This window comes from Protopterus annectens, chromosome 2.part1, assembly GCF_019279795.1.
Source record: "Protopterus annectens isolate FY-2018-M chromosome 2.part1, PAN1.0, whole genome shotgun sequence".
NCBI lineage: Eukaryota > Metazoa > Chordata > Ceratodontiformes > Protopteridae > Protopterus > Protopterus annectens.
Window position 1 is genome coordinate 1442623674 of NC_056729.1, and position 20300 is coordinate 1442643973.

Sequence of the window (20300 nt, forward strand, 5' to 3'; positions counted from 1 at the left end):
TATATATATATATATATATAAGAAAGAAATGAACTTCGTGACAATAACAGCATTCAAAAAATAGTAAATCACACCAACAACTTTATGAAACATGTCTTTCTGAAGAAGTCTTGATAAATAAGACGAAAGCGCTAAAGTACTACAAGAGTTGGTGTGATTTACTATTTTTTGAATGCTGTTATTGTCAGGAAGTTCATTTCTTAGTTAAAATTTCTTCTCTTCGTTCATTTTTTTTTGAGTGCGGTTAATTTTAGATTTTATATATATATATATATATATATATATATATATATATACACACACACACACACACACATATATATAAAACAATAGAAAACGAACAAACTGATTTAAACAAGTTACCCAATTAACCAGAAAAAAGCTCAAATCTGAGCCCTGTTCCAGCAGTCTTCAATCGGACAAGTTCTAACTGCACACTACTGCCACTAGGGTGCAGGGGAACCTTCTCCAAAAAAAAAGATGCCTGGATCAGTGCTCAAGTTATACAAACAAAGCTAGATTCAGCAGGCCTGAATCTGGTCTATGCTACAGCAACAAGGCGCACCAATTTCAGAAAGAAATAGTTCAAATAAGCATGCGCAATAAACCTGTAACCAGAAATTCCCAGCTCAGAAGGGCAGAATACAGCCTCTCCTCTCACAAGAGGGCAGACCACAAACCACCTTAATGTAGAATAACTGGCCTGAAGCCCAGGTGCTTAAACCAGAACTAATACACTTTTGGAACAGCAGACACTGAGCCTTCAGTCAGCAATTCCCAGCTTAGAAGGATGTAAGCTACCTGTCCTGCCACAACAGTGCAGACCACAAACCTTCTTAATGTAAAACAGCCTGTATGAAGCCCAAGTGCTTAAACCAAAAGACTTAGAATAACAGTTCCAATTTAATCAGGTTACTACCAAGCATTAATAAATGCAGCAGAATAAATAAAATTGAGTACTTTTAAGAAGAGGCAAAAGAAAAATAAAGTAGGAGGAAACACAAATATAGTAAAAGCAGATGAATAAAGTGCAATTTTTTTTGTTAGTAAAGTGCAAGGAGAGAGGAAGGAAGAACCTAAGTGGGTTGGCCTGTAACGTCATTAACCACAACCACAATAATAACAAACCACCCTTAACACTCTTGCTAGCTCTATCCAAAGCTTTTGACGTGGTTGACCACAAAATGCTTATAAATACCTTGAAGGCCTTGTTAAACAACCATGCACTCCAATTGTTTCAATCCTACCGGCAGGGCAAGCAACAGACAGTCCTATGGCAGGACAAGCTATCATCTCGCCTACCCATCACATTAGGAGTCCCCCAGGGCTTGATACTAGGACCCCTTCTTTTCTCCATCTTTATCAATGACCTTCATTCAGTCATCCGAGATGCTACCTGCATTCAGTATGCAGATGACTCCACCGTGATTTGTTCTGAAACCTCACCAGCTACTTAATTCACATTAACCCAAAATACCTTCAATACAGTGAAAAAATGGCTCTCCAGTCAACACCTAATCCTAAACCCCAACAAAACTAAGCTGCTCCTCTTCTCCCCCCACATGTAGGACCCCCTGCCATCCTTCAACATAACTGCTAACAATGGCACTATCATTTCCCCAGAAGCCCAAACTAAACTACTGGGTGTCATAGTTGATAACCTGAAGTTTGATGTGCATATCAATCAAACTATCAAAACCATTAATAAAATCTTGGCTGTCTTTACAGAATCAAACCTTTCCTTACCCCACTTGCTAGAACTGCAATTGCCTGTTCCCGTCTACTATCAACTCTTTTCTATGCCTCACCACTATTCTCCAACTTAAACAAAACAGATCTTAATAAACTATCATCCTGCTATAACCACATTGCCAGATTTGCTACTGGCACAGCCTACTGGACTCACCACTGTCACAACGTAAATCACCTAGGATGGCTTGAACTGCCAAGCCTACTGCTGTTCAGCCAGCTGGTAGTGGCACATAAAGTCCCTTACCAACCAGAAAATACACCTGCACTAAAAAATATTATCAGCCCGTACACCAGCACCCTGCCACTGCAATCATCCATTAGACTTCCAGTTCAAACATACAAATCCAACTACTCAGCTGAGGACTCTCGATTTGCCAACTCTGTTGGAAAAACATGGAACAGACTCACAGCTGACTTGACCGTAGAACCCTCATGAACATCGCCACAACAGTCAGGAAATCCTTCTATGTGGCACACCTTATCACTAAGGGCTTTTCATCCAGAAAAAAAGGAGGTCATTGTCCCACTGTACTCATCCCTCATTTGACCTATTATAGAGTACAATGCCCCATTTGGTATGTACCTCACAAGACATCTGCAACAGCTGGAATGGCCGCAGAAATACCTCACTAAAAGAATCACAGGCCTAAAGCAGATTCCCTGTGTTGACCGTGTAAATAAAACCCCAGCTATACTCTGTGGCATATCGTCTACTCAGAGGCGATCTCTGCTTAACATACAGGCCATGTCAAACCCTGAGCTGTTGGACATGCTCCACTTAAAGAAATCCCAATCCCTCAGAGCCACACCCTCCAGGGATCTAAACCTTGTCATCACAAATAAAACATGCTGGAGGGTTAGGTTCCTGACCCAGAGACTCCCCATACTCTGGAATAGACTGTCCATACATGTCAAGCAGAGCACCTCCTAGGCCCTCTTCAAAAGGAAGCTTGATGATTGGATGGGAGATGGGAAATTCACCCCGGGGATCATGTCATTCGCCCTGCTTGACAGGAGTCCAGGGAAGTAAATACTGTGGGAAGAAATATCCGGGGAATTATTTGGCTAGGCTTGTATAGGCCCTAGAGCTGATAGCCTAGTACCAACCTATGAACTTAATTCAAAAACAAACTCCAGAAATACTTCAAAACTCATTGGTTATGTCCTTGCACTAACCCCGACTAGTGACCCCTCTATTTCTTAGGTGTCTTACCTTCAACTACTTCTAACTTTTTTCTACCACTCCATTTCAGGAAGGCTCAATTGTATAACTGCTGCTCAATGTGTCTTAAACCTGAATGTAATGTTATGTATATATATCTTCTTCTTCTTTTGGCTTTTTCCCAGTTAGGGGTCGCCACAGCGGATCACGTGTCCGCTCATGATTGGCAGTGGAGTTTTTACGGTATTGAGTTGCCAGCCCAGCACCCAACCTTCCACAGAAGGCACACACATGCACACACTCACACCTAGGGCCAATTTAGTGTGTCCAATCCACCTACAGCATGTCTTTGGGATGTGGGAGGAAACCGGAGCACCCAGAGGAAACCCACGCGACCACAGGGAGGACATGCAGACTCTGCACAGAAGGCACCCCAGCCAAGGATCAAACCGGAGAACTTCTTGCTGTGAGGCGACAATGCTAACCCCTTCATCACCGTGGCCTCCCAGTGTTATGTATATATATATATATATATATATATATATATATATATATATATATATATATAAAACTTTGAAAATAATGTTATGTTTTGTAAAGTGTTTTATAATACGTTAGTACTGTATGTGCTAAATGCTGGTATATAACTGTAATCTGCTTGACACTAGCATTTACTAAATGTTCAATGTGTATTATTATCTTGGAGCTTTTCTCCTTAGGCTTCCTGTGAAAATGGACATATATCCAGTCGGACTATCCTGGTCAACAAATGTAAAATAAATAAATAAATAATTCCCACCTCATTCAGTCAGTGATCCTGACTTATCCTAGGCACCTTTATGTTATAATTTTCAATTATTCCATAACCAAGGTCCATGTTTCATTGACCTGTAGACATTGACTTTGTACATGGAAGAAATGTTTCCCAGCACAGGATTGTCAGATAGTTCTCTTTTACAGATTCTGCACCACTGCCTACATTTGCAGAATCATTTTCTTCCTTGGTACTTGACTTTCATAGCTGACAGAGTTGTTCCTGCTATGTTTTGAATCTTCTGAGTTGGTTGGTTGAAGTTAAGCTCTTATAATATGTTGCCTTGCATGTAGTATGTCTAAGCTGTAGGCCATTGTCTGTATGACACTTATTCTTTTACAGGAATTGGTAGTCTTTACATCTAACCTACATACCTCCTAACATTTGTTTCAAAACTTCCCATACATCACTTGTTTTTTTTCTCCTCTGTCTCAGTTTTGGCAGGAATAGAATCCAGAGTAGAAAGGGCCCTCCATATCCTGGATGTGGAATATCGTTTCAGATATTACCTGTAGAATGTGCTTAAGCACAGAAGGATGGAACAGTCTATTTGTTTCCTTTGTTCCATGTTTGAAGAGACTTACCAGGGTTAAGCATACACTTTCCAAGAAATTACTAACTGCTCTGCCATTTTCCATAAGGCACTGCACCAGCTATTAGAATGTCATGGTAACCATTTGAAATGTCTGGACCCACTACAGCAGGTCCTGAAACATGGAGACTAAGTGGCCAAAGAAAGGACTAACATGTACAGCAGAGTTAACTGCTAAACACCACAAAAGACAAACTGGATACAATGACAAAAGAACCAAGCCTCCACAGCTGTATCGACAAGTAATCCAAAATAACGTTATTCCAAAAATAAAACACAGTTAGCGCTTCTGTTTAAAACGAGGTTAAACTTCATCTGACCTGGTGAAGTTTAACCTAGTTTTAAACAAAAGTGCTAACCGTGTTTTATTTTTGGAATAAAGTTATTTTGGATTACTTGTTGATATAGCTGTGGAGGCTTGGTTCATTTGCCATTATATACAACAGAGTGTAAGACTATTTCCCAGAATATTCCCATTTCTCCAAGGTATGGCGATCTCAGTGTTGGTATATACAAGTTTGGAATGTGGGAGGGGGGGTAAAAATGTTCAGAAAGTGAAGGTTTGTGCTGTGGCTCTTTGATTATTGGTTCAGACTTTCATCAAGAATTCCTGCTTATACTATGATTCCCACAGTCAGGCCTACTTTGGCACTATTTTGGTACAAAGCTTGACCACCAACATGAAAAGCTCTTTGAAATTAAATTTAAAGGTCATGCTGCTAAACGCTAGGAGTCTTGGCGTGAAACCACACTCATTGCAAGCATTCCTTGCCTGGAGGATGCTGACATTTGTGCAATCACTGAAACCTGGTACAAAGCTGTGGAGAGCACCCCATCCTTACCAGGTTACTCATCCTACCATACTTTCAGATCCCAAATGGAGGGCTACAAAGCCAAAGGAGGTGCAATTTCAATATTTATCAAAGACGCGCACACCTCCAGGCTGATCAAATCGCATGACGCACAGGAGACACTCCAAGTGCAGTTAACTGTTGACAAAACACCTATTCAATTCATAGCTAGCTACAGACCCCCAAACATGACTCAGGACACCCACTGCACCTATCTGGACTTACTTGAATCCATCAAGATTCAACCCTCTACCCTGATCTTGTGTGACTTTAACTACCCAACCATATAGTGGAAGACCTATTCTTGCCCAAACACGAATGCCCAGAGATTCCTCGACTTTGTCAATGCATTGGATCAGCTGGTCAGCACTCCTACAAGAGGTGGAAATATCCTGGACCTGGTCCTAGCCAACATGAGTAGCCACTGTAGCACCCCTACAGTGTCATTCTCCTTGGTAAGATCCGTCCATAAAGCGATCACTTTTGAAGTCACCATCTCCCCTGATCACACCACCTTGTCAGGGTCAAACAAAAATCTTTTCCAAAGCTGACTACAATCTTCTCAGAGCAGGCATAAGCTGCTTCACAACCACCATCCCTTCAGTTGGAACTAGCACTAATGTCCAAGCCTACACCAAAAAAACTAGATGATCCCCTACATAGCTGTATGGACTCTGCAATACCTGACAGGATCAAATCATCTTCCTCAAGGAAGAGTAAACCTGTCTGGTGGACAGCAGCAATAAATAAACTCTATAATAAAAGGAAAAAAATTCTGTGCAGGACCAAGAAGGAGCAGGTGCCAAGTTGGAAGCAATCTCTCCTTTGTCTGAACAAGCAAATAAGGTCACTGTGAAATCCTCTAAGGCTAACTTCGAGTCCAAATTGGCCACATCCACTAAGGAAATCACAATGTCTTCTTCACATATGTCTGCAATCTTAAAAGTAACACCCAAATCTGTCCTGAACTGGTGGTCAATAACACCACATACACAAACACCACAGATATAGCCAACCTGCTGGCAGACGGGTTCAGTAAAAAATTCACCCTCCTACCCCCCCCCCCCCAGCAGTAAACCATGACATCCCCAGCACCTGCCTCCCTCTCCTCATCACCAGGAAGCAGGTCGTTAATGCCCTCTCAAAGGCAAAAATACAGTCTCCATGGCACCCAATAACATCCCTGGCTATATCCTACATGAACTCGGGCATGAACTGTCAGCTCCATTAAACACCCTATTCAACCAAAGCCTGAGCACCGGCTTCATCCTAGCTGAATGGAGGACAGCCACTGCCATCCCTCTACACAAAGGTAGAGCGTCCACTGACCCAGGCAATTGTAGGTCCATCAGCCTAACTAGCCTGATCTGCAAGGCCATGGAATGCATTATCATGGACCTTATAAACAAGGACATTAGCAACCTCCAAACATTTGACCCCACACAGTTTGGTTTTGTCAAAGGAAGATCATGCCTGTTAAACTTGGTCAACTTCTTCGAAAAAAATCACTAAAGCCATGGACGAGGGGAAGACGGTGCACACCACCTACCTTGACCTAGCCAAAGCCTTTGACACTATTCCCCACTCAGGCATAATAGATAAACTCTCCTAGCTAGGCATCAACCTGTATGTTACCAGATGGGGTAGCTAACTGGCTCACTGATAGAACCCACTTAGTAAAAGTAGGGGAAGCCACCTCTAGTATTAGACCCATAATGAGTGGTGTACCCCAAGGATCAGTCTTGGGGCCTCTACTGTTTGGGATTTACTTTTCTGAGGTGCAAGCCAAAACCAGTGGTCTGTGGTTGACCAAGTTTGCATATGACTGCAGGCTGGGGGCTGTCTTAAATTCCCCCAGTGATGTGAACATCCTCCAAGACAGCCTTACCCAAACTAATGACTGGTGCTAGAAACATGGCCTCAAACTGAATGCCAAGAAAGGCATTATTATCCCCTTTGGGGAAAATGGTATTTCCACTTATTATCACATTAATAACAATGTACTAAGCACGCAATCAGTTGAGTTACTTGGGCACCCGGGTTGATAGCAACCTCACTTTTGACCACCACGTTGCCACTGTTGTACAGAAGGCTTTCTACATGGCCTATCTCATAAGTAAGGGTATTTCATCCAGGAACAAGGAGGTCATAACATCCTTGTACTCATCCCTTATCAGACCCATTATTGAGTACAGTGCCCCCTTCAGTATGTACCTTGCTAAGCACATGCAGTAGTTGGAGAGACCACAGAGGTTCCTGACCAGGAAAATCCAGGGTCTCAAACTCCTATCCTATACAGATTGGCTAAAAATCCTGTCCCTATACTCAGTCTCATACAGACTGCTCAGAGATGACCTGCGTCTGGCATACAAAGTTGTCTCAGACCCAGCCTTGATGGAGTTGCTGCATATTCATAAGACAAACTACACTTGAGCAACCCTCATGCAAGGCCTTAACCTGGTCTGTGATATTAATCGAACTTGTTGGCAGAATAGATTTGTGTCCCAAAGACTCCCCCATTTGTGGAATAGACTCCCTATCCATGTCAGGCAGAGCACCTCCTCTAGCTCTTTCTAAGAGGAGCCTGGACAAATGGATGGGAAACAGAAAATACACCCCTTGGATCCCACCTGTGTCCCTGCTGGACAGAGGAAACAGATGCCGACTTTGAGGGAACATGGACGAAATTCTTGGATAAGCTTATAAGGGCCTCCTGGCCAATAGCCTAGTACCCTCCTATGAACCTAGGAGACCTTCCAAATGTACAGTTGCTTGTTTAGCTTAGGTGTGAAAAATATTCCTTCTCAGCTGTCCCATTACTGTTTTTGCCCCTCACCAGTATTACTAAAGGGTTCCTAGTGCAGTGCCATAGAGATGACTTGCATACACTGAAGCCCCACTGTGTGTATGTGCTTTGGTTTAAAGTCAACAAGCAAATCTTTTTATGATAAAGACCACAGCCTATTGACACATGCTGAGTGAATGTCTGGAAGAGCAAGTAAAACTGTTATATGACAGTGAAGCTGGGAGTGGTGGGAACCTGTCCATTGTAGGCCTGAAGGAGGGGATGGGTTTGAAGGGACAAAACTGAAATGTGAAAGTAAATTGAAAAGAAAAGCCCAAACCTTCATTGCGAAAAATATGCATGTCCCACAGGGATTTTTTGTTTGCTCAGGTATGAACCCAAACATTCCAGAATATTATCATGCTACACTACTCAACTAATACTGCAGACACACACCACACAGTTGCTTTTTGTTCGAATCTTCATAGACATTGTTTTCTTTTTTTCTTTTCTTTCTCTCTCTCTCCGTCTTTCTTTCTGCATATTACACAAGTATAAACAGTTAAATGAAGACAAATTTGTGTGCAACCATATAGCCGTCACCCTCTGTTCATCCTAAAAACTATCCCGTACTAGTTTATGAACAATTTTACTTGGAAAAAGGCTGCTAATTTAAAATGGCTAGGAAATGAATGAAGCTGAGCTGAATAAGCACCATGGCTAACCTCTAATACTAAACAAAAAATCAAACTTAGAAATAAAGCTTGGAAAAGATGGCGCTCCTCTAAAAACCCAACTGATCATCAAACCTTTACAGAGCTCCGAAACAACACCAAAAAAGCCATCCTTTCAGATAAGAAAAACTACTACTTTGAACTTCAGCAAACCACCAAAAAACAACCAAAAAAGTTCTGGTCTACCATCAATAATCTACTCACCCCAGGCAAAGTAGTTACACCACACCCACAGAATTTCAACCCTGATAATCCCTCTTTAATTGCCAATAACTTCAATACCTTCTTTACCACCTCCATTCAAAGTCTAGCTAACCACCTAACTCCTGATTCATCCCAACTCCTCTTAGGTAAAATCAACAACTCCCTACTCCCCCTTCAATTTCAGCCCATACCTACCTCCTATATACAATCTCTCTTACAAAAACTTAAACCAACTACCCCCTCAGCAGACAAGCTCCCTGCAGAATTCTTGCAAATAGCAGCTAAAGCTATTGCTTATCCTGTTTCTATCCTAATAAACCGATCTATAAAAGAAAGTACTTTTCCAGACATCTGGAAAATATCACACATTATACCCTTACACAAAGGAGGTAAATCCACTGACCTCTCTAACTATCGCCCTATAGCTCTATTATCTCCTCTAGCCAAAATCATGGAAAAATGTATACATAAACAACTTCTTAACCATCTCCTTCATAACAATCTACTAGCTAATACTCAGCATGGATTCAGACCTTCACACAGTACCACCACTGCACTACTCTCATTTACTAACACCATCAACTCTAACCGCAACAACAACAAACTAACCTCTGCTCTATTCCTAGACTTGTCAAAAGCCTTTGACATGGTTAACCATACACTTCTTCTACACATATTAAAGTCCCTTGAATTGGTCTCCTCTTCCTTATCCTGGTTCTCATCCTATCTTGAAAACCGACAACAAGCAGTACTCTGGAATAATTCTCTATCTACTCTACTGCCTATCTCTTTAGGTGTACCTCAAGGATCTATACTAGGTCCACTCCTATTCTCCATTTTTATTAATGATCTCCAATCATCTATCCAGAACACAACCTGCATACAATATGCAGATGATTCTACCATTATATGCACAGCCTCCACTCAACCTGAACTCCAATCACTGACACAATCCACCTTTTCATCAGTAGAACAGTGGTTCTCAAAAAGATGTCTTCTCCTGAACCCCAAGAAAACAAAACTGTTACTTTTCACACCTACCCACAAATCTTCTCAACTTAACTTCACTGTTACTGCAAGTGACAACTCCATCATCTCCCCAGATTCTACTACCAAACTGCTAGGTGTTACTATTGATAATAATCTTAACTATGATTACCACATCAATAACACTATAAAAGCAGTTAATAAAAAGATTGGTTCACTATACAGAATCAAACCTTTCCTCACACCAGAAGCACGGACCACCTTAGCACAATCACATCTTATCTCTACACTAATGTATGCTTCTTCTATCTACACTAATCTCTCAAAAAGCAACCTAAAGAAACTGACTACATCCTACCACAATATAGCTCGCTTTGCCACAGCATCCCAGTATAGAACCCACCACTGTCTTAACTTAAAACACTTACACTGGCTAGAACTTCCTAACAAGCTCATATATCAACAACTCTTAATAACTCATAACATTTTGTACCAACCATTAAAGACACCTGCTCTCAATAACCTCCTAATCCCCTATAATAACTTGAAACAGCTGCGCTCCGCCGAAAAGCTACAGGTCAACATAGCTAGAATTACAAATTCAGCAGGTAACTGCCTTTTCTCCAACTCAGTTGGCAAAATATGGAATAACCTCCCTTCACACATCACCTCACTAACCTCCTTTCCTCTTTTCAAAAAACAACTTCTTTCACATCTGAACAACTTTTGGCTCTGTTCCTGTACAAATCCAGACTAATCCACTTTTTTCTTCCTGCTATTATATCCCCACAAATCTAAATTGCAACCTTTCTCTATGTTATCAAAGGACCTAATTGTTCTATAAAGAACTACTGTCTCTCTCTATATGTGGATAGTTCTATGTCTTATTATTACTTGACCAAGACTGTGATGTAACATTGTTGCTCAATGTATGTAACATATAAAATTATTGTAAATGATTTAATTTTTATAACCTTGTTTTATCTTGGGAGCTTTTCTCCCCGGGCCTCCACTGAAAATGGAAATTATCCAGTTGGACTAGCCCGGTCAACAAATGTAAAATAAATGTAAAATAAATAAAAATAAAAATAAGCTTGTCCACAGAGCTATTAAGAACCAAGACACAAGTAAAGAGAAAGAAAAATTTAACATCAGCAAGCTGAGACAGCATCAATCAATGCTAGGAAGATTTTATTTTGTATTTGTTAATTGGGATATTGCACTAATCCCCTGGACCTTTTTCAGACTCAGCCCACAAGTGCTGTCTGGTTAAATTACTTAATCAAGCACACAGTTATGCAAATGGGAGCTGAGGGAGTCAACCTCTGGACCACTGGAAGCAGCTGATTAATAAAAATAATAATAAATACAATATATGAGATGCAAGGAATCATATTTCAAGCACATTTTCTATACTTGCCGGCTTGAGTGTAGATGCAGGTATCGGTGATTCCTACCATAAGAGTTATTTGCTGATGAAGTATGATTACTGTTACTCACTAGGCTTTGTGTGTTATTTAGACCAATAAAATTACTCTTGACTTTTCTAGTTCTGGAAGCCATTGTGACTGTTTTTGGAGTGATTTGTTTTTTCCTCACTGTGCCCACAAACCTTCAGGCCTCCCCGTATCAGCCATGCCCATTTCCCAGTCTTGGCATTTCCCCATTGAAAATGGGGGCAGGCTGGAGAGACTGTCTTACAGTCAACCTCAAAAGTGATTTGTGTCCCCTCCAATATTTTACTAATAATGGCATATATATTTAGGATTTGTATGGAAGCCTGCATCACTTCAGTCTTCACAGTGCCCTCCCCAATGAGAATGTACATTCGTGTGTATTTGCTGTGAGACCTGCCACTTGTGGCTGAACATCTGCCCTGAGCCACCTCTTTCAACACTTACCCCCCTAAGGAATTGTGGTGGCTCCATCAGACACCTGAGCTACTAATCGTTCATTGGTTCCCCTGGACACTATTCAGGGTTTTAGCCATCTGTGCAATTGAAACTAAGATTTGGAGAAATTTAGAGAATCCATTTACTGTTTTTACCTTAATAATGGAATTTGGCTGAAAAAGGATCCCTAAACCAGCTAATCCACATCTTTACTAAATTTATAAATAGATTACATTTTTACTATACAATTTTATATTGTGCTGAGAGCCCACATCACCCTTTCTGTCTCATCCTAATGCTGTGAATATTGTGCTAGGCGAGTCCCTGTCCTAACCTCAAACTGCCTTGATGCTGAATAGCAGAGAATTGAAGCACATGACATCGAATCAGTTTCAGTAATGCTGGCATTTATTGGGATCTGGTGTTTGTTCTTTCTCCAGTGTAGAGCAGTCTCTGAGTTGGTGTATGTAATATGCAGGGGATGTGAGTGCTGCAAGGGGGCTTGCTTCTCCTCTTCTGAAACACTGCTTTTTGTGTTACCAGCTTTTCAGTGACTGGTCAGTTCGACATAATGTGCTTCGATGGTCTGCGATTCAGTATTATGGCAGTTTGATGTTATAATGTAGACCCTGTGCTAAGTATGTATTTTGCACACTTAATCAACTTTTGTCTGCATATTTGCATTGTTTTGTTTTTTTATTTTTAACTTATTTGTCATAAGACTGATCTGAACCTAATTTTAAATGTTACACTAGAATGAAACCTCAGCAAGAAGATGAAGTCAGTTTGGCTACTGTGTTAAGAGCCAACTATAGCCTTTACTCAGTGGCACCAAGCACAGGAGTAACTTTAACATTTTTTAGCCCCTTAATTAAGGTGTCACTAAAGCTACATGCAACTTTTTATGTGTTAAGCAGGACTATTATACATTAACAACATTTTTTTGTTACACTTACTGAATTTTATCTTGCAAACTCTTCAGGAGATCCCTCAGGTTTTAGAGTGGGCTACATGCATCCTGTATTCATATTTGTTTTCTTACCAGAACTTTGTTACAGCATTTTTGAAATCCGTGTATTATATGAGTATGGGAATGTGCCAGAAACAAGTCTTACTAATTTTTCCTTCACATTTATGATTTATGGACCACCTTTTAATAAGAGTTTTTATGACAGTCTGCATAATTATTGTATTTCTGAGTGCCTGTTTTTTGTTTACTAGCTCCAGAAGTTATAAACAATGAAAGTTATACCACTAGCCCTGATTGGTGGGGCTTGGGTTGCCTAATTTATGAGATGATTCAAGGGCAGTCACCATTTCGTAAACGGAAAGAAAAAGTTAAGAGAGATGAAGTGGACCGGAGGGTGAAGGAAGATCAGGAAGAGTACTCCGAAAAGTTTTCCGAGGATGCCAAATCCATCTGTCATATGGTATGTGCAATGTTGAAAACTGGAATAATTAATGAGGCCAAATATTCCGTTAGATATGCAGATGTAAGCCTTTCAAGTCATTTACGTATCCTGTTGTAGTTTAGCATCTGTAAATGCCTTCATGCATGTATGTGAAATTGGAATCATAAGCCATCTTTCAGATGTGATACTCTCACTCCTACAAAATAATGGTGGAAACCAGTGTCATGTAGTTCTAAACATGTAAGGCAAAAAAAATTAAATGAATTTGTATAAAAAGAGGTGCCTGAGGTAGGTTTATACCTTTTGATTGTTTAAATACAGGTTACTTGTTCAGTTGTTGGTGGTTGGTTGATTACATAGTTATAATCTTCTTTCTAACTCAGTAAAAAAGCATTAAAAATACCATATATTGCCCCAACAGCCTTGGTCATTGTTCTAGTAATTGGGTTTAAATACTCTGGAGCATTGTGCTAGTTCATCAGTAATGTATATGCTTGGAGTGGTATTAGTGATACTAATGGAAGGCTTGACTTGTGTCTTAATACAGGTACACCCTCTCAGGTGTCATTGTGATACCACAAGGAACTTTACAATCATCCAAAATGCAAATCGTATCATCTTGGAGAAAAAAAATGTAGTGCTGTTTGTACTGTCCTCCATGTCTGTAGCACAAAAATCTAAAATGTGAAGTGTTGCCTTAAAGAAGGAATACAGAGCTCTCACTGCATAGTCTTCCCCCAAAGTCTGTTCCAGAAATGTTTTACTTCCAAGTAGACTCAGTAGTTATACCACAAAGCAAGTATGACCATTTATCCCCAGATTCATCACAGTCCACTGAGCATCATCTCAAATTCACTTTTGTCCTATCACAGAATATAGTGTAATGAATAAAGTAATTGTAGAACAGAGCGTGTGTGTAACTTTAAGAATTTCCAGATGTAGCACGTGCATATAAGTAATGAGCACGTGCAGGCAGCAGTGCCATTTTGAGAGAACAGCCAGAGTGTTAACATGTATGAGTGTAGTAGTCGGTCTGTTTGTAAGTTTAAGTTACTAAGCCTCATTCCCGATGTGTTTGTGTGTAATAAAGCTGCTTGAACCGAGCCCACAACTGTTCGTCTGTTTTATCCTGACCAGATGAGCAACAGTAATATTAACTGATAACTTTTTAATGGCTACTCAAGATGTTCCTAACTTGACTTCACTAGTAAAGTTCAGGAAGTCATACTGTCTGAGAACATCAGAAGTAAGCTAGTAACCAAGCTATTATTAACCAGATGTTCATTATGCCATACAGACTGGATAAACACAGTGAGATGAGCAGTTTTTAGGATGCACAGAGAAATACTTGAGTAACTTTGTTTTGGGGGTCTGAAAACCACCATGTGGTTGCTTCATTCCTCAGTAATTTACCAGAGAACCACAAATTATAGCAATCCCTAACCTTTTACGTAAAGTACTTAAATAGTGTCGGACTCCCATGAATTTGTCACCTATTAGCATTCTTGTCAGACAGTTTTATCAACATTTAAGCACTGCTTTTCTAAGTCTCACTGATGGATAATTCTGCCTACATTATGACATAGCTGATCATAGCTGAATCACTTTGTGATATACTTATTGTTTTTAGTAAATGCATCTAATCCCAAACTTTTTTTTTGGAAGCGCACTTACAGACAAAATGTAATTAGAACTACTGCTCTATTCATCTTTGTGGAAATTTAGCAAAAGAACTGAGTGGATTTGCTTTAGACTGGTAACAGCTGTAACACAAGCCCTTCTAAAGGAATTGTAATGAAACACATAAATTTAATGCATTGTAATTATAGTTATGACATATCTAGAGCAGTGTAACTACTGTGTTATCAACCATATTGGTTGTAGACAGAGTAGAGCACAGACTGTATAATCATGAAGTTTCACAACTTTATTTCGTCTGTGTATAGAAAAGCAGAGGGTTGATTTATGGTGTGTGAAGGCAGAGTTAAATGCAGTTGTGAAATCGTGTGTGTATATGTGTGTGTGTGTGTGTGTGTGTGTGTGTGTGTGTGTGTGTGTGTGTGTGTGTGTATATATATATATATATATATATATATATAAATAAAATATATTTCAGTCCCCCTGACATTAAAATGTGACTTATTTTTCAAACTTGCCACAATCATTAGATTAGCTCTTATATAACTTGAAACTATGCTGTCTTAATCTGTTTAGCAGCTATAGCAGTATTTTGTCATGCTCTTGTGTTTGACACCATAGTAATAAATAATGTTATGCTTATAACACCTTCTACTCCATCAGTTACCCATAAGACAGCTCTGTGGAATCCCGCTTGTACGGTTGCAATACCAAAACATGCACTAGAACATTTCCTGATAGAATAGTACGTATGAACAGCTTGGAACTTTCTTCGTGTAGCTTTGTCTGCCAGACTTCCTCATGTTCATGTAGTACTGAAGATAGCTTACCATCTGGCATTGCTGATGCCATTTCTTCAGCTGCAAGCTATGGGTAATGCTCTTTTTTTCCCCCTCCACGGAGCTGACAGTCGGCTGTCACCAATTCCTCTCCACCTTCACTGGGTCTAACAGATGCATGATTACCTCCCTTGAGCTCAACCTGACTCATACCTGGAGTTTGAGGAGATGAAGGATGGTGGTGCAGCGTCCTATTGCTGCCATGGAGTGTGCATAAACCCCCACCCTGTGGTAGCCTTTAAAGTTCAGCAATCATTAACTCCCAGGAAATGCGTGCATACTATCGTGCATGAGCAATATTCCAATTAAGTGGCACACCACTTATACAGCATGGAACTCATCAGGCCCATCACTGTGTTTTGTTACAGTGAGCCTATGCTGCCTCTCTCCTCCCTGGCCACATATTACCATCCTTCCCCCTTCCAAGCCCATTCTGCTAGTCAAACATGAGTCATATGGGGCTCAGTAAAGACTTTATTCCTCTGACCATTGGGTCAGTTAGGTAATGCACCGTGTTAACCACTTTATTCAGATTCTCCCATCAGTTCAGATGTAAAACTTGTTTTGATTTACAAAAGTAATGATACGGATGTCTTTTATTAACTCTACTTGCGTGTGCTTGCATTTGCTTCATTCATTGCTCTGTTTTACTTTTGCGAGTTGCTGGTTTTGATGTTCGTGTTTCATACCTGCCTGGAACCTCAACTATGTTTTGGAAAAACTTACTCTGCCTCCTTTTGAGCCTGCTGCCACATCTGATATAAAGTATTTATCATGGAAGACCGCTATCCTACTGGCTTTGACTTCAGCCAGGAGATTCTCGGAGTTACAAGCGCTCATGGCTGTGGAACCCTACAGTGATGACTGTAAAGAACATAGTTGAGGTCCCAGGCAGGTATGGGTGGTGTCCTAGGGGGCCTTAAATTCTTTGCTCCTCTGAGATTTTGTTTCAGAAGTGGATGTGAAAAAATTGGAGGATCTGTATTGTAATGTGCAGAGATAGCTGAGGCATGTATTTTTATGGAGGAAAAGTATAAACCCTTATGTAACGTGTGTTAGGTAATGTAAAATTAATGGAATATTTGGAATGAGAGGATCTGTGTTCTGAGCATGCATCCAGGTGTAAAATCTCTTCCATTTACCTTCATAAGATTTTCTAGTGCTAGGCCGTCTGGCTTCTAAGATAACATCCATGACCTGTTTGGAAAGGGTAGGATTAATCATAGACCCTGAATACGCCAGGCTGCAAGGCTGAGAGTTTTGATATGAGAGTGCAGAACCTGGCCCTGGTGTTGGGACAAAAGATTTGGAATCTGAGGTAGAATCCAAGGAGGCTCCTGGGATAGATTAATCAGTGTTGAATACCAAAATTGATGAGGCAAATTTAGGGCCAGTAAAATTATCTTGGGTTTGTCCTGTTTTATCTTTAATAACACCCGTGGAAGAAGAGGTAGAGGAGGAAAGGCATACCCCGAGAGGTTCCTCCAACTGAATGAGAGAGCATCCACTTTCCATGCTAGTTTGTAATATGTCCTTGTGCAAAAAGTCTGTAACTGGTAGTTGTGGGGAGATGCAAATAGATCTATGTCCGAGCAGCCCCAGGCTTCTGTAATCATCTTGAATATTTGGGTGTCTAGCATCCACTCGTGTGGGTCTGACAGGTTCCTGCTCAGGCTGTCTGCCAGAGTATTTTGTTTCCCTGGCAGGAACTGAGCTTGTAGGTCCACTTTGCAAGCTAGTGCTGTGCTCCATAGAGTCATGGCTAGTCTGCAAAGGGGGTAGGAGTGTGAACCCCCTTGCTTGTTTATGTACCACATAACTGTGGTGTTGTCTGTCCGTATCAGTAGCTGCCCTGGCTGTAGAAGATCCCTGAAAGCCAAGAGGGCATTCTGCACAGCTAACATCTCTTTTAAATTGATATGTAGATGCTTCTGATCCTCTGTTCAAAAACCTTGCAGGCCTTTCCCCTGCAAGTGGGCTCCCCATGCGTAATCCGAGGCGTCCGTGGTTAACACTTGGTAGGCTGGAGGTAGACTGAAGGCTTTCCCTTTGTTTTGAAGACATGCCATGGCCCACCAATGGAATTCCTTTTGCAGGCAAGGCAAGACAGCAATCTCTGTGTCTAGACTGTGACAATGCTGGGACCATACTCTTTTTGGGTACCATTGTATCTTCCTCATATGCAGTCTTGCATATGGTATGAGAAGGATGCAGGAGGCCATGTAACCCAAACCTGCAGGAATTTCCTTGCAGTTAGCTGAGACATTAACGCCAGGGTTTTGAAAGTTGAAGCCAGCTGAAGTTGTTTTTTGGATGTCAGGAATGCCATCTGGGTTGTTGTGTTTAAAAGAGCTCCCAGGAAAGTTATCTGTTGTGTGGGTGTCAAATTTGACTTTTTTACGTTCACAGTGAATCCCAGGTACTTGAGTAGATTTTGAACAAATTCCAGTTGCTGGAGTAAGACATCCTTGCTGTCTGCTTGAATAAGGCAGTCGTCCAGATAAGGGTAAATTTGAATTCCCTTGAGCCTGTAGTAAGCTACTACTGGAGCCAGGCACTTGGTAAAAACCCTGGGCACAGTAGACAAGCCAAAGGGCAGCGAAGAGAATTGGTAATGTTTCGAGCCTGCCTTGAACCTGAGGTATCTTCTGCACTCCTGTCTGATAGGAATGTGTAGGTAAGCCTCCTTTAAATCCAATGTCACCATCCATGCATTTTTGCTCAACATTGGCAGGAGCTGCTGCAGAGTAAGCATCTTGAACTTTGGTATCTGCAGGAAAGTATTTAAGACTGACAGATCCAGGATGGATCTCCAAGAATTTTGTTTTCTGGGAAGTAGAGAGAGTCTTGAATAAAAGCCTTCCCCCGTCTCTGATTGTGGAACCAGTTCTATGTCCCTCATAGCCATGAGGGCTCTCATCTGGTTTAATGCCTCTGCCCATTTTTTTTTTGGTAGGTCTGGCCATCCGTTTGGTCTTGGCAAGGTATGAAAGTGGAATTTGTAACCTCTTGAAACTACATCCAGAACCCACTGGTCTTGGGTTATGCAAGTCCAATTTCAGTGAAAAAGAGAGAGTTTTCCTCCTAGAGGGGCTTCCAGGCGAGAGGTTCCTGGAGCCATGCAGGGGGAGTCATTGAGCCTGTTTCCTATATGATTGAGGTCTGCCCTCTCCACCGCTGGGGGTGGAAGCACTCCACTGTCTAGGTCTATAAGAGGTCTGTGCTTGGGCCCTCCCTCTGGGGCACCTATATCTACCCCTCTGAGGCCTGTCTGAGCTGGGAAAGGACCAATTTTTAGTTGGCCAATTTCTACTAAATCTTGGGGGCTGAACTTGTAAGAAATCTTTAACCGTTTGCCTGGATTTTGCCTTATCCTCCATTTTCTTAATCACCTCTTCAGCCTTAGACCCAAACAAAACATTATGTTGAACAGGAGCATCCAGTAACTTTGCTTTCACTTGATCAGGCAAATTTTGTTCCTTTAGCCAAGCATGCCTTCTAATGACCATGCCAGTGGCAGCCGCCCTGCAAGAGGCCTCCAAAGCATCAAAACCACAGTGTAAGGTACGTTTCCCCACCTGCTCAGTAGCATGCATCAAATCGAGTAATTCCTTATTGTCTGCACATGCAGAAATGGTACCTAGCTTTTGTTTCATAACAGACAGAAGAAACTGCTGATATTTTAGCATATGAAATTGACAATTTAAAGCCCTAATGGATAAAGTAGCAGAGGTGTACACTTTTTTGCCCCATCTCTCCAAAGTCTAGAATCCTTATCTAATGGAATAGGGTTCTTAGCAGTGGTGGCCTTAACACCCTTAGGACCCTGAGAAATGGTTTCTGGATCAGCAGTAGGATTTTTATAAAGAAACTGGTGGGAGTCAGGGACTCTGTAATATCTATCAGGCTTTGCAGGGGCTGGAGGAAAGGAGTCAGGAGTTAACCTAGCCTCAGAAAAGACATCATCCACATTATCCAAAATAGGAGGAATAGCCAGGGGTCTGTGTTGGGGAAGAAGGAAATCCCTAAGCCTTCTCTTAGATTTAGAGTACTCCTGTCCTTCCCAGTGAAAATGTTCCCTCATGTCATGTAAAGTTTCCCCAAAAGAAAAATCCTCAGGGGGAGAAGCTGAAGGAATGTATTCCTCAGCATCAGAATCCTCATAAGGAGGGAAAGTATAATCCTGTTCAGAGGAAGACATTGAAGAGATAGATGCCTGATCAGAGGATTCATAGTCCAAATCTTGTCTTGGGCTTTTGTCTGGAGGGGGATGTGAACCCCCCCTAATCATAGTTAGTAAGTCCTCCTCCATTTTAAGCATTTGTTTTTGAGATTTAGGTCCCGGATCAGAGGAGGCCTGGGCCTGAGTCTTTGTTTTAGAAGGAGTCCTTGTCTTTGTCTTTGCCTTTATCTGAAGCTGCGTAGGCCTGAAACCCCCCTCGGAAGCCGGTGCCTGCACAGCGGCTCTGGACCCATCCGGGGGAGCATTATCCGAAGGTCCTGCACCTGGAGTACTCAAAGGCCTAGTTGGCTCCTTGTGGGAGTCCGTTTCGGCAAGCGGTTCTGTAATGGCCGATGACAGGGGCTGTGAAAGCGTCTCACTAATGACGGCTGAACCTGCAGCTGGCTCTGCTTGTA

General features: G+C 41.3%; 1 protein-coding gene across 2 annotated transcripts in view; it reads left to right on the forward strand.

Annotated features, from left to right (window-relative positions):
• Positions 1-20300, forward strand: part of GRK4 (G protein-coupled receptor kinase 4) — a 1249698-nt gene that overhangs the window by 1036896 nt on the left and 192502 nt on the right. For both annotated transcript variants that reach the window (XM_044062922.1, XM_044062923.1), the window contains exon 12: positions 12995-13203. In XM_044062922.1, coding sequence (XP_043918857.1) covers positions 12995-13203 — 209 coding nt within the window. The remainder of the gene's footprint in view (positions 1-12994; positions 13204-20300) is intronic.